The sequence below is a fragment of the Poecilia latipinna genome, unplaced genomic scaffold (genome assembly GCF_001443285.1).
Source record: "Poecilia latipinna isolate Pla-1442-1.1 unplaced genomic scaffold, P_latipinna-1.0 Scaffold1568, whole genome shotgun sequence".
Classification (NCBI taxonomy): Eukaryota; Metazoa; Chordata; class Actinopteri; order Cyprinodontiformes; family Poeciliidae; genus Poecilia; species Poecilia latipinna.
The window spans coordinates 34,624-47,707 of record NW_015114184.1 but is presented as its reverse complement, the minus strand read 5'-3'; the positions used below and the strand labels follow the sequence as shown (position 1 = coordinate 47,707).

Sequence of the window (13,084 nt, the reverse complement as noted above, 5' to 3'; positions counted from 1 at the left end):
AGTGCAGACTGGGATTTAAACTAAAAGAAAGCTCTCACAAATAGATAGATAAATAAATAAATAAATAAATAAATAAATAAATAAATAAATAAATAAATACTATTATGCTTTAACAAATTTGTTCTTGCTTTTACTGTAAAAGTCTGTGTAAATAATTCTTCTTCACAGTGCCTTAATAGTACTCTTTTCACAATTTGTCAAACTACAACCTAAAACTTTAATTTAATTTATTTTTTTTTTTAAATATAACATACCATTCCGCAAGTCTTTTAGGAAAAGTCTCTACAGATCTTTAGAAAATAACTCAACCAGCTAGATTGGATAAATGGAATCTGGGAACAAATGACATTTTGGTTTAAATAATTCAGTATTCAGAATTTAGGAGTAAGGTATGTAGGTTCAGTTATTGTGAATTCCTGCATAAATTGGAATTAAAGGAAATTACTTAGCCAATTGCAAACAACGATGCAACAGTTAGACGTTAAATGAAGCAAGCGTGAAGTTAAAATAATAGTTAAGTTATATGTTAAGAAAACGTGTCTAGATCCTGAAGATGATCAGTTTTAATATTTTTATAGTACTGAACTGAAGGTGAGGCAGTTTAGGAAAAGTCATAGAATCAAGAAGAACATGAGACCATATCTAGAATGAGTTCTTTATTATGATAGAAAATAGTTTCATCAATACTCCACTTCGGAAGGTGGCGGTAATGCACCTAAAAGCTGCTTGCCAACCGCTGTGAAACAGGAAGAAGAAGAAGAAGAGGAAGAAGACGAAGAATAACATCAAAAAATAAGCTCTCCGTAAAAGCGAAATGGATATACTAAAAGCCGAAATAGCTAGAAAGAGGAAACTTCTGGAGGAAAAACAACTTGTTGATGTGAGTATTAGGAGATATTAGTATTTTCTAAGTTTAGTTTAATATTAGCCTAGCTTCTGTTAGCTAACGCTAATTAAGCTAGCTTCTTTCTAGAAAGATCGGTTTTTTTAATGTCAGATCTATCAATACCCATGTAAGATAGGTTTCTTACATGTTTTTTTAAACATTCAAACGCTATACGCTTTAACATAAACCTGTTTCTGAGTATTCACTTATATCAAAATATGATTAGCATTGTTTTGTGACTGTAAAATAGTTTTATCAAAACCACATACGATGTTACGACGTTAGCTTAGGCTTTATTTGTGTCATAATTATCAATATTCGCTACTCTGCTGCAATTGCAAATAATATTTATGATTGTATGTAAATAAATACAATCATGGGTGTTTTTGAAAGATCTATAGTTGGATCTTTCTAATTGCATGCTACGAATGTAAATAAAAAGATGAGTTGAGTTGTATTGACTCTGTCGGGTTACCCTGTGATGAATGTTTTCATTTTCACCTGTATGGTTAGTCCTCTAAGTAATAACTAATGATCTTTTTCCAGGAATCCAAAAAATGCTTTAAAAGGGGTGATCTCGTACGGAAGGAAAAAGAGGAGTACTTTAAGAGATGCGGATACAAGGTAAACATTTTAGCATATTTTTTGATGGTGTTCACTCTCACACACTGACACATCTGAGTAATTTTATCAATTTTGTCTCGAGCATTGCTGTAAACTTCTACATTACTTACTTAGTGTAAATGTTTACACTTGTAAACAGTGCTGCTATCTCATCAGGTCCCTCTTGAAAAAGCGACTGTAGCTCTCAATGAGTTTTTTATTTTTATTTGGTTAAATAAAGGTTATTATTATTATTACAACATTCTCTAGAAAACAAACTAAGGCCACAAACTTCTGTTGAGGTCTGCATTAGTGTTGTGTTCACTGTGTTGTTTTTCTGCAACCTACCTCTGCTGCCTGCACCTGTAGGTTCAGACAGAGACTCCTAAGAGCCAGGTATGGGATTGCTCAGTGAAAGTAGCAAACGGGATGCATGATGAAAGGATAAAAACACTGTGTCCCAAAAGTTTCCTCTTCCTTGGCATCTTCTCCGGTTACTGAGACTTAAAAGAAACTGTAAATTAGTAATTGTTTTCTGGATGTTTTAATTCAAGACATTCAGTTTTTGTCTAAAATTGTTAAAGTTCCAAAGCTATTTGTTAGAAAGAAAGTAGATAAAGGAAGGAAGAAAAGAAGCTTAGATGGGACACAGCCTGACTTTGTATTTTACTATGGAATATTGGTTTAAAACAAACAGTTATCTGGTCAAGCTTTGCTTTTTATTATGCAAATTACTTAATAAAAGATGGAATTTTAGACCAACTACAAGTGGCCTAAAGCATTGTCATTTTTTCAATCCCTTTAAAATTGTTTTCCCAGAATTTAAAACACAAAACTCATTGTTTTCTTGATGTAACAATAAATTACGTTTAGTTTGTATTTTTTTGGGAAACGTCTTGTTACCATTTTATAGTTGGTCTTTTAGACTGTGCACCTGAAACCACAATCTGAAAGGCTGCAATGCATGTGTGCATTAATGCATGATTTGATATCTTCTTTGAGTTTTCATTTTCCCACTTTACACTAAATTTGCTTCAGTTTCAATTTGGCTTTTGAGTGTGCAAACAATGTTTAACTCTGTCATAGTGAAAGTATCTAATTTAAATATTTGATAAACAATCCATTGAAAATGTTTTCATATCCCCTGAGGTTTTTCACATCATATAATCCACAAATTTCAATGTGTTTTTCTTTGATTTTATGTGAAACACCAATAAAATGTAGAGCAAACGGAAAGGAAAATGAACTAAAGTTTCAGAAATGCTCATAAATAAAAATCTGAAAAGTTTACCATGCATTTGTTTTCTATGAACATTAATATTTTGCCAGTTTCCACAAACTATTAGTTGGATGTATATCTGTACCTGGACTGCTCCGTTCTGATGCGTTCATATCTTTTGATACAAGTCATTCCACAAGCTTTATGTTTAGGTTCCTTGTCCTGGAGGTCAAATCTCCTCCATAGTCTTAAATCTTTTGTGTTTTTTTTTTTTTCTGTTCTGCTCCTTCTATCCACCAACTCTTACCAACTTGCTAGTGGAAGAAGAATATTTCCAAAGCATCACGCTGCCTCCATCATGTTTCCCCATGGTGTTCTGTCACATAAAATATCATTAAAATACATTGAAGTTTGCAAATGTAATGTGACCGATGTGAAAACCCCAAGGGCACCTCTGCGATGTGCTCTGTTGAACTGTTGTGACTGTGTGAGGTTAATATGCCGAAATGAATCTGAATGAATCTAGGACAGAGTCTTCATTTGAGCTGACATAAAAATAACACTTTTTGCACATATTTTTCAATCAGATTTATTTAATTATTTATTTATTTATTTTTGCATTTGTTGCAAGAGAACAATCATTCCCTATGATGAATTTATCAGTGTTACCCACCGTGATTCAGTAATCAACACACGTCTGTTCATCCATCCTGTCCTGAAGCTCGATAAAGCAGAAGAAAACGAGCCGTCCACTTCAACTAATCCAGTGCTGGAGCTTGAGTTGACAGAGGAGAAGCTGCCAATGACTCTGTCCCGACAGGAGGTCAGTCAGTCAGAGTACAGCATCATTTCCTGCCTTTCAGTACTCTTCTCTCAATTTTGTCCGTTGCTCTATTTGTGCAGGTAATTCGACGACTACGAGAGCGAGGGGAACCAATCCGATTGTTTGGAGAATCTGATTATGACGCCTTTCAGAGACTCCGGAAAATTGAGATCTTAACCCCAGAAGTAAACAAGGTAAAATATTTAGGGACCGGGAGCAGCACCACTATTGTTCTAAAGCTCTAGAAAGCTCCGAAATAACCCCACTCTGTGCTGAGTATTGCATTTACTTTAGATTTGGTCACCACTCTGATGTGTTTTTGTGTTGTTTGTTTTTTCCACCATGTCCAGGGTTTGAGGAATGACCTGAAAGCTGCCATGGACAAAATCGACCAGCAGTACCTGAATGAGATTGTTGGAGGAACAGAGTCAGGGGAGCCAGACACTCAGCACGACCTGAAAGTTCATGAAGAAAACACCACCATAGAAGAGCTTGAGGTATAACACTTATGAAAGTGTAGGAGGAGTAAAATAGTTCCAGTGACTGTCTGTCATTCAGATTACATTTTATGAGCTTATGTTTTTCTTTTTTATGAATGAATTACTATGCAATGTTGCTTTGCTAACCAGAATTAAAATATCTCTGTCATATTATTCAAATTCGATCATAGGCTCTTGGGAAAACCTTGGGCATGGGGGATGACAGTGGAGATCAGGATGTCATTGCCAAATTTTTAAAGGTAAGGCAAAAAAAAAAAAAGACTCCCATTTTTGTCTAGAGGGAGCTGTTGTATAATATTTCCACAGTTTGATTCACTGCTACTTAAATCTTCTTAATCCACCTCCGTAATACATATTCAAATGGAATTCAGTTATCAATTTAACTTAATGGTAAGGCTCAGCTGCAAGACATGTTGTAAAGCTCACCTAATCCCCGTCTAAGATCTCTGCTATAGTCCTGGTTCTGTAAAAAGGGGCAAGACTAATGTGCATGAAATTAACACTCTGAATTATTAGACCACATTTTTCTTTCAAATAGAAAAGTTATCAAACAGTTTACACATAAGGCAATACATCTTTCTGTGCTCATTTATATAAAAGTGAAGAACTATTATCTTCTAAATTTTCCAGTTTGAGTCTGTCAACTAAACCTGTTTTACTTAGCTTTGCTTGGAGTTATATAATGCCACGATTTTATTTAGAAGTTTGTCTTATTCACTCGGTACCACTGTATGAAACTGCATTTGTTTTGCGTAGTCATGCAAGAAATCTTATTTAAATTGTTTGTAACTTAAGCGGTTGTTTTACGTTAGCTGTGTTATGTGTTATGCCACATTACCAAGAATATAACCTTTTTACTGCTTATGTAGTGTTAAAACTTACCTGCTGCTACTGTCTTGATGAGAACTTGTATAGATGTGATAGTCCTTTTTGGTTTAGAGATTGCGCTTGGTGTTGCAGTTTCTTCTCGGTGTTTGGGCCAAAGATCTGAACAGCCGAGAGGACCACGTGAAGCGCAGCGTTCAGGGAAAGGTAGCCAGTGCAACACATTCACAGACTGAGTCTTACCTCGAGCCCCTCTTCAAGAAGCTCAGGAAGAAGGTACTGCTTTTTAAAATAAAATATTAAAATCAGACTTAAACCAGCTTAGATGACAGGTGGAATCATTTTTCCGTCTTTATTTTCTCCTGTTTATTTCAGAATTTGCCTTCTGACATCAAAGAGTCGATCACAGACATCATTAAGTTCATGTTGGAGAGAGAATATGTTCAGGTAAGTTAGTAGTTCATATTTATTTTGACTACTGTATATGCATGACTGCATGTTTTAACAACCGATTTCCATTGCAGGCTAATGATGCATACCTACAGATGGCTATTGGTAATGCTCCCTGGCCTATTGGTGTGACCATGGTGGGTATCCATGCCCGTACTGGACGAGAAAAGATCTTCTCGAAACATGTGGCCCATGTTCTTAATGATGAAACACAGAGAAAATATATTCAGGTGAGTGAAGTAATTCCCAAAATGAAGGTATATGTAAACAAATAAAAAGGAGTAAGAAAAAAATGCACTCTGAGAATTTTGTTATATACCTTAAGATAACCTGTCTTAGTAATCGCAGCTTCAAGACACTTATATGAGGTTTGTCAGTCCTATATGCTTGTAAGACTGCATATATCATGATGTTCCCACCTTCAGTTTTTGCATGGAGTTCTCAGAAACAACCGAGCATGGTGTATGCAATTACAACCAAGAAGTTTATCTTTGGCTTTATCTAACCTGTCGGTGTTCTCGTATTATTTCACTGGCTTTTCAAAATCAACTACAGCTACAGTTTAAGCAATGTACATTTGGACCATGTTCTTTTTTTTCTTTGCAGTAAGTGTCCATGGAGACCGTTGTTTTCTGATTGGATTATTTTATTGATTTCATGGGAAAAAATGCCCCTGCTATTCCTACGTCTTTCTAAAGCTCTTTGTGGGTGCCGTAGGCTCTTGAACAACACTTTTGATTAGACTTTTGACAGAAATCTTATAAAAGGCACCTGGTTGTGATTGATTTATGGTGAAATTATGTTTTTTTCACCTTTTTATTTTATGGCTACAAAAGCTATCTGGAACATTTAGCATCATGAATTTCTTGTGAACTTCTCATTGCGTCTGCCAATCATGTTACTCTGTACAATACCCTGGTAATGAGACTTTTTTAATTGGCGCCTTGGCTTTCATTGCTTTTTTTGCAGATACCGCTCCATGTGTTTGATACTTGTTCTGTGTCATTCCAGTTTTTCACACAGAACTTGACCTTTGAATTAATGAGCTTGTGTTACATACATAAAGTAATAACTTAAGAGGACATATTGCTTCTTGACAATTGATATTATTTCCCTATCTTATTGGATATTTCATAAACAGAAAGCACCAGACGTCAACCATAAACCAGCTCTTTTTATCGGACATGAAGTCATTCCTCATTTTAAAGCATTTTAAAGAAGTCAGTCAACTCCACTCCACCACTTTTCCTACCCATGTTGCTGAGTTCTCAACATTTCATGTGTGTTGTTTCTGCATGAGGGAGCATAAAGTAAAGAACAGAGATCTCAGACCAGCACAGAACAAACTGATTACTTTACAGACTGTTCTAGTCTCGGGTACATACATGAACACTACTCCAAGTTCACCCTGAGGTCTGACTGGCTGTAAATCAGAGAGATTATGAAACACTCAACATTTTAGACCATTAAAACTCTTCAAGGGCACCGGGCCTCAGTTAACATGCTAAACATTAATAATAATATTTGTGGAGAGAAACAAGGTGATTTTCATAAGACAAGGTGACTTAAAGCACTACTGGATCAACAGTTTTCTCGCAGCGTCTGTATTTTGGTTTAATGCTTTTTTGTTAAATAAGTCTATAATTATTCGGTTCTGAATATGAATAAAAAGCTATTTTTAGTAGAAATGTCCTACAGTGATTGATTCTGAGTAAACCTCAACTCACAAGACCTGTTGTCTACTGGTTTAAACATTTATAACCTATTTATGTAAACAGAAATTGGAAAATTGTATTGCTTTGCTAATTTGTCATAGAAATTTAGATTTTCCACTGGATGACACTCAAAATGGACATTAAAATACTGAATGCTATGAGCCAAATGATCAGTAAATCATTTCAAAACAGAGAGGAAAACGTTTAAATCTACCCTACAAATTGTGCTGCATGAAAACATGGGCAACTATAGCAAAATGTGAATTTATAGTTGCATATGGCTGTTTCAGGTGACGGGTTGTTTATCTCCTTAAGTTAGCTTTATGTTGGAACAGCATGTTGTAACTCCTGTAAAGACACTATATCTGTCGCTGATATTTTTGTGCATAAATCACGGCATTCAGTTTGTTTCTTTTAGTGCAGTACTAAAAGAACTGCACTAAATGTCAGTTTTAAAATAACTCTGATGTTTATCACAGCCTAAAAAAAAAAGTCTTGTTTGGGACATGGTTGTTGACATTCAATAACAGATGATAATCTGCTGTTATCAGTAAACAAAAATACTTGAATCATTTTGACTTCCTGGTTTCTCGGTACTCGAATGTATCATGAGTCTAAGCTGAATTTAAGGCTGGAATAAAAATAAATACTTTTGATGATAATTCTGAGCTTCAGAAGATAATTGTTTGGAGCAAGGATTCAGTACCAAAGTGTTACTGATATAAAATAAGTCAGGAATGATGATTTAAACTCAGAAATGATTTATCTGAAATATTTCTTGCTTTATAATAAAATGCAATCAGCTGTTCACTGTCTCTGCATTCCAGGTGAGGGATTGCTCGATGCCTTCAGATGGTTCCCTTAGAAAACTTTTATCATATTGGCTTAACAAGCTGAACGTGACAGTATTGCTCTATTATTTGGGTGTAATTAGTATATAAGAAATTGAGTTTATTCTGACTACCTTAGTTTGTGTTGTAAAGTGCTTTAGAATTATTATATAAATAAACTGAATTTAGTTAAAATTGAGTTTTTAACTACTACGTTTTAGTTATTTTTTAGTTTACAGACTAAAAAATAACTCTTCTTTTAAACATAATAAAGATTATGTATTCTTCATAGCATTGCTTGTTTCTTGTTCTGAAAGATTAACCTTTTCCCAAAAATTTTCTTTTTTTTTTTTCCAACATCTTTGTGTCTTTCTTACAGGGTCTGAAGAGGTTAATGACTATCTGCCAGAAACACTTCCCAACTGTTCCATCAAAGTGTGTGGAGTACAACGCCCTCTAACATGACAATTCACCTGACGTCCGGACAGGAGCCCGTTCATGTTTCCTGTTTGTTTCACACCAGCTCTTTCTTTTTTGCTATGACCAAATAGCAACTGATAAAGAAAATAATTGAGAAACTTTCAGTGTATTTCTTAAGATTACCTTTATCGAAAACACATCAGTTAAAACATGATTTGGAAAAGTAAAGGTCAACAACATAGAGGCAGAATTATGCCAGTTTTAAAATGCACCAAACATAAATAATACATGCTTATTTTCTATACATTTTTTTTTTCCTTTTTACAATGAGAAGATGGTATGTAAATGTTATGCAGCATATGTTTTCACTTGGACATTTTCATGCAGTACTTGTAAAGCTAAATGAAAGTGGTGTAAGTTTTATTACACTTTGAGATAATAAATGAATATTAACCTGATACTTTCTGTTGGTTTATCTATGTGTACATTTTGAGCAAATACGAAACCCAGTCAGTGTATAACTTCATCTTGTTAGAGAGAACAGCTTTGTTTGTGTTCACTGCAAATATAATTTTTCCTTTTTGAGATATGTTCTGATTTTAAATTGCCAAGATTTTCACTTGTCCTCTGCAGCAGAGCTTCTGAATGGGACTATTTTTAGTCACCAATGTCTGTTTAGTTAATATGAATCATGTGACTACAGGAACAATAAAAGACTCCCCACAGCAAGCTGCTCTACTACCTGGGAATTCATGAGTGACACTTTAACTAGATGTAAATATAATTAAAGAACACAGTTAGTTTTTTCAGTTTTTACGATGATGGTGAAAAATTTCAATTATGCAAGCAGAAAGTTAATTTTTGCCACGACTGAGTGTTTATAAAAGCCCGTTAGTAGTTCAGACGGTAACGTCAAATGGTGACCTTATTACTCTGCGTAACCATGGCGATGGGATCGGCTTCTTGTGGTGATAGTATGTTCTTGGCTGCCTCAGACCACGTCACTGCAGTTACAGTCCGTCAGCTCTGGACACGTAACCAGAGGCTCATCTGGGCAGGTTGACAGCTGGCATTGCAAATACAAGGAGCTGGTGTTGGATTTTTTTTCTTCTCTCAACTCCTTTCCTCTTGAAGTCAAACTACAGCCGGAACCATATTTCCTTTAGCAGTCACAGCGGATAAGTATTTGACGTAAATAAACTGCCTTATCTGAGGTCGGTGCATTCATCTGTGAAGGATATTGCCCACCCGGCCTTGACTTAGAGTAAGCTAAATGTTTGGGGTTTTTTTTCTTAGTTTTTTTCCCCCTAATCTAATCTGTTGTGTCACTCTTATCCATGTCATAGGCCTTGAAATGTCTAATTGAAAGTGCAGTTCACTGGACGATAAAGCCTCTCTTTGTTGCCTTTCATATCTTGGGAAAGTTGTGCATTGCACACTTTCTTTGTGTAACAAACAGTGGATTATGCTACTATACAGTATATAATGTCATATAATGTCTTTGTACTCTTCTCCTGACTGATACTTTTGGATAATTAGATGATTAAGAGTTAACCAGATTTTCTATATTTGATAGCAGGTATGAGTGTTGAACCTGAATTGAAAGATGTTTCAACAAAATATTTGTTTATGGAGTGCACCTTTATGCATCTAGGTAATGGAAGCTTTTAAGTTTCACTCTTTTACGTCAAGAAAAAACAGACGTTCAAACTGCAATTATGACACTTTTAAAAGCCTCTATGGAAGCACAGTGGGGGATTTATAGAAGTATAATAGCAATAAAAATGGGTACACATCATTTCTAAATGTGTGCTTTTGTGTATCATCAAAACTCAGCTCACAGTTTCACCTTACTGTCTTTATATCATTATTTTCTCCATCCATCCATCTTCTTTACACCCTTGTCCCTAATGGGGTCAGGAGGGTTGCTGGTGCCCATCTCCAGCTAACGTTCCAGGCGAGAGGCGGGGTCACCCTGGACAAGTCGCCAGTCTGTTGCAGGGCAACACAGAAACACACAGGTCAAACAACACACACACTCACACCTAGGGGCAATTTGGAGAGGCCAATTAACCTGACAGTCATGTTTTTGGACTGTGGGAGGAAGCCAGAGTACCCGGAGAAAACCCACACATGCACAGGGAGAACATGCAAACTCCATGCAGAAAGACCGGGGCCGGGAATCGAACCCAGAACCTTCTTGCTGCAAGGCAACAGCTCTACCAACTGCACCACTGTGCATCATCATTTTCTATTAAATCCAATATTGTCACAATATTAAGGCATAAAATAAACATCTCCAGAACTAATTGGAGGCCTACACCTGGTCTATTGCCCATGGCCCTCTGGGTGGATGTGAACAAAACGGACAAAGAGGGTTTGTATTCATTATGTTGTGAGAGTTTAGTATTTTTGTGTGTGTATGTGTCTGATGACCTCAAGTCTGTACCAAACCCTACTGGCAGACTGATCCAATCCCCACTCTGATCTTTTTTTTTGTTCAGGCACAGGAAGCTGCATTAGGGATCTTCTTGATGCACTTAAATTCAAATCCTCAGGATTCGTGACACTGTCTCAGTAATTATCATGCAATCACATCTGTTATGACTGGAAATAAGAGATAAACATGCTGATTTAATTGTTTTCTGTAAGTTCATTCAGATGCTTTACAAATGAACCAACCTTTTGATGATATTGTGTGTTAGGCACTCATGTTGTATTTCAAATTAATAGACATCTTTTTACTTGAATTAAAAACAACAGTTTATGTTGGCATGGTGATCATTAGTGGTATTAAATTACCCCTCAACCATGTTTCACATCATGTTTAAGTTCTCTGTTAACGTTTTCTGAAAAAGCCTCATTAGTCTGCCTGCCAGCGTTTTTTTTTTATTTTTTATTTTTTTTTTTTTTAACTGCTATTAGAGCTTCGCTACTCTTTTCATGTGAAATGACCAGGCAGTGTGATAGTTGCCAGGCACCTGAGTGGAGGTGAAAACCAATTACTGGTGAAGGTGTAGTGTGTCACACCGGCATGCCTCCCTTCTTTGTCTATCTCACCCTCGCTTCCTATTCGGATCATTGGCAATGTAAATGGATTTATAAAACAAGTTCTTTCCAGTCAGAAACAAACACACCTGTGTAAACACACTGACTTGTATTCAGGTTCATAGGCACCTTCGAAATATAAAGTGCATTAACAGAGCTTACAGGTCAAGGAAATAGTTAAAACTCAATGAAAGTCACTAGAGAGAGACCAGATTTTTTGAAATAATAACCATAATTAACATTTTAATGTGTGAATTTGGATAATATTTCTTAATGAGGCCCACACAAGGGTTGTCCACAGAAATACCCAAGTACCAATGTGGATGAAGACGGATATAAAAAGTAAAGCAAATGTATAAACTGATGATGCATTTACCGCAGCGTGTCAATATTCTTAACAGCCACACCTCAAGGGGAAAGAAAAATCTCTTCATACAAATTTGGCCTCGTCTTTTGATTAACTATCACCATGGTGACATATCTTCATTGTTACAGCTTCTTGAAATAAGACGAGGTAAATGAAAAGGGAAAACGGTGCTAAGGCTGCAGGCAGCATTAGATGCTGACAATGATTAACAGGGATGGAGTGAAATGGAAATCTATATGACGCAGATGGATCCAGGAGAAATGAAAGGAGGGCGAGACGTTTGTCCAAGCATGTCACCACCAAGGATATCAACATACCCCGTTTTTTATTCATTCACCAGGAGTTTGAGACAAACTCAGTGAGCACTGAAAATTCATAAATACCCAAAAGCTGAAATATGGTTGAGGACGCTTGTGATGTTGCTGCTGTACTAAAGTTACAGTGGATATGAAACGTTTGTACATCACAGTTTGAAAGAATTAGAAACGACAAGTTGACACATCATTTAAAAGCTCGACAAGAGTTACGGTGCGTCATGAAAGTATTCACCACGCTTCACTTTTTCCCCACATTTTCCCATATTACTGCCTTATTTCAGATTGTATTAAATGAATCTCTTTTCTAAAAATTCTACACACAAAGTGTAAAACAACTAGATGAAAAAAGAAAATCCTTACTGTACAAGGCAAACGGCGGCCCATCTGGAGTTCATTAGAAACATCATGCTTGGAGGTACTGGCATCACCATGCCAATATTGTTTCTACAGTGAAGCAAGGTGGTGGAAGCATCATGCTATGGGGGTGTTTTGGAGAAGCTGGAACTGGCAGACTAGTCAGGACAGAAGAAAAGATGAATGCAAAAAGGGTCTCAACTGTGAAGATGTTTTTGGAACAGCCAACATAGAGGTCTGTATTAAAAAAAACCCCTCAAAATCAGATCATTTTGAGAACTTTCATAAGATGTTGCCAAATCAAGACGTCACAGCTACCACAAAGACAAATGCTGAAATTATATTAAAATCTCATATAACTTTATGGGTATACTGTAAAGCCAGGTTACAGGAACACATGTCTTATTAGACTTACCTCACAGATTAGTATGTGTTTTTGCATAGCTACACATGCAATGTAAAAGGCAGATGAGATTTTGAAGTTATTAAAATGATCTCACTGTGTAAGACAAACATTTAAGGCATTTGAACTTGTTTTTTTTTTTTCTAGGTTCACAGTGAGAGCATGTGTCTGAGAAAGAGAGACCGATCTGGGTTCTCTTGTTTTAGTAACAAGTAAATCAATAGTTTCCCACAGAGTAAAGCCAGAGCACACCATTCAGCGTCATGTGCGTGCCCAAGGCACAGTTTAAGCTCTAAAGTCCGGGCACCTTCAGGTAAAAAAAAA

General features: G+C 36.1%; 1 protein-coding gene across 2 annotated transcripts; it reads left to right on the top strand.

Moving 5' to 3' along the window:
• The first annotated feature begins 721 nt into the window (after nt 1-721).
• Nucleotides 722-9,000, top strand: prpf18 (PRP18 pre-mRNA processing factor 18 homolog (yeast)). Of its 2 annotated transcripts, XM_015058729.1 has the most exons (11): nt 722-880; nt 1,433-1,510; nt 1,859-1,885; nt 3,430-3,531; nt 3,612-3,725; nt 3,882-4,028; nt 4,202-4,270; nt 4,992-5,132; nt 5,232-5,303; nt 5,381-5,536; nt 8,231-9,000. In XM_015058729.1, exons 1-11 carry the CDS (start codon nt 815-817, stop codon nt 8,309-8,311), a joined length of 1,053 nt encoding a protein of 350 aa, XP_014914215.1. In that variant the 5' UTR covers nt 722-814; the 3' UTR covers nt 8,312-9,000. The 2 variants fall into 2 exon arrangements, with proteins under 2 accessions (XP_014914215.1, XP_014914217.1); XM_015058731.1 differs by lacking the exon at nt 1,859-1,885 and having other exon boundaries at nt 723-880.
• Nucleotides 9,001-13,084: the final 4,084 nt, after the last annotated feature.

Bases quoted from the DNA above. Each gene is read 5' to 3' on its own strand.
- prpf18 (XM_015058729.1), top strand. From the start codon at position 815: ATGGATATACTAAAAGCCGAAATAGCTAGAAAGAGGAAACTTCTGGAG. The intron at 3,726-3,881 runs GTAAAATATTTA...CACCATGTCCAG, and splicing joins TAACCCCAGAAGTAAACAAG to GGTTTGAGGAATGACCTGAA. The intron at 5,304-5,380 runs GTAAGTTAGTAG...TTTCCATTGCAG, and splicing joins TGGAGAGAGAATATGTTCAG to GCTAATGATGCATACCTACA.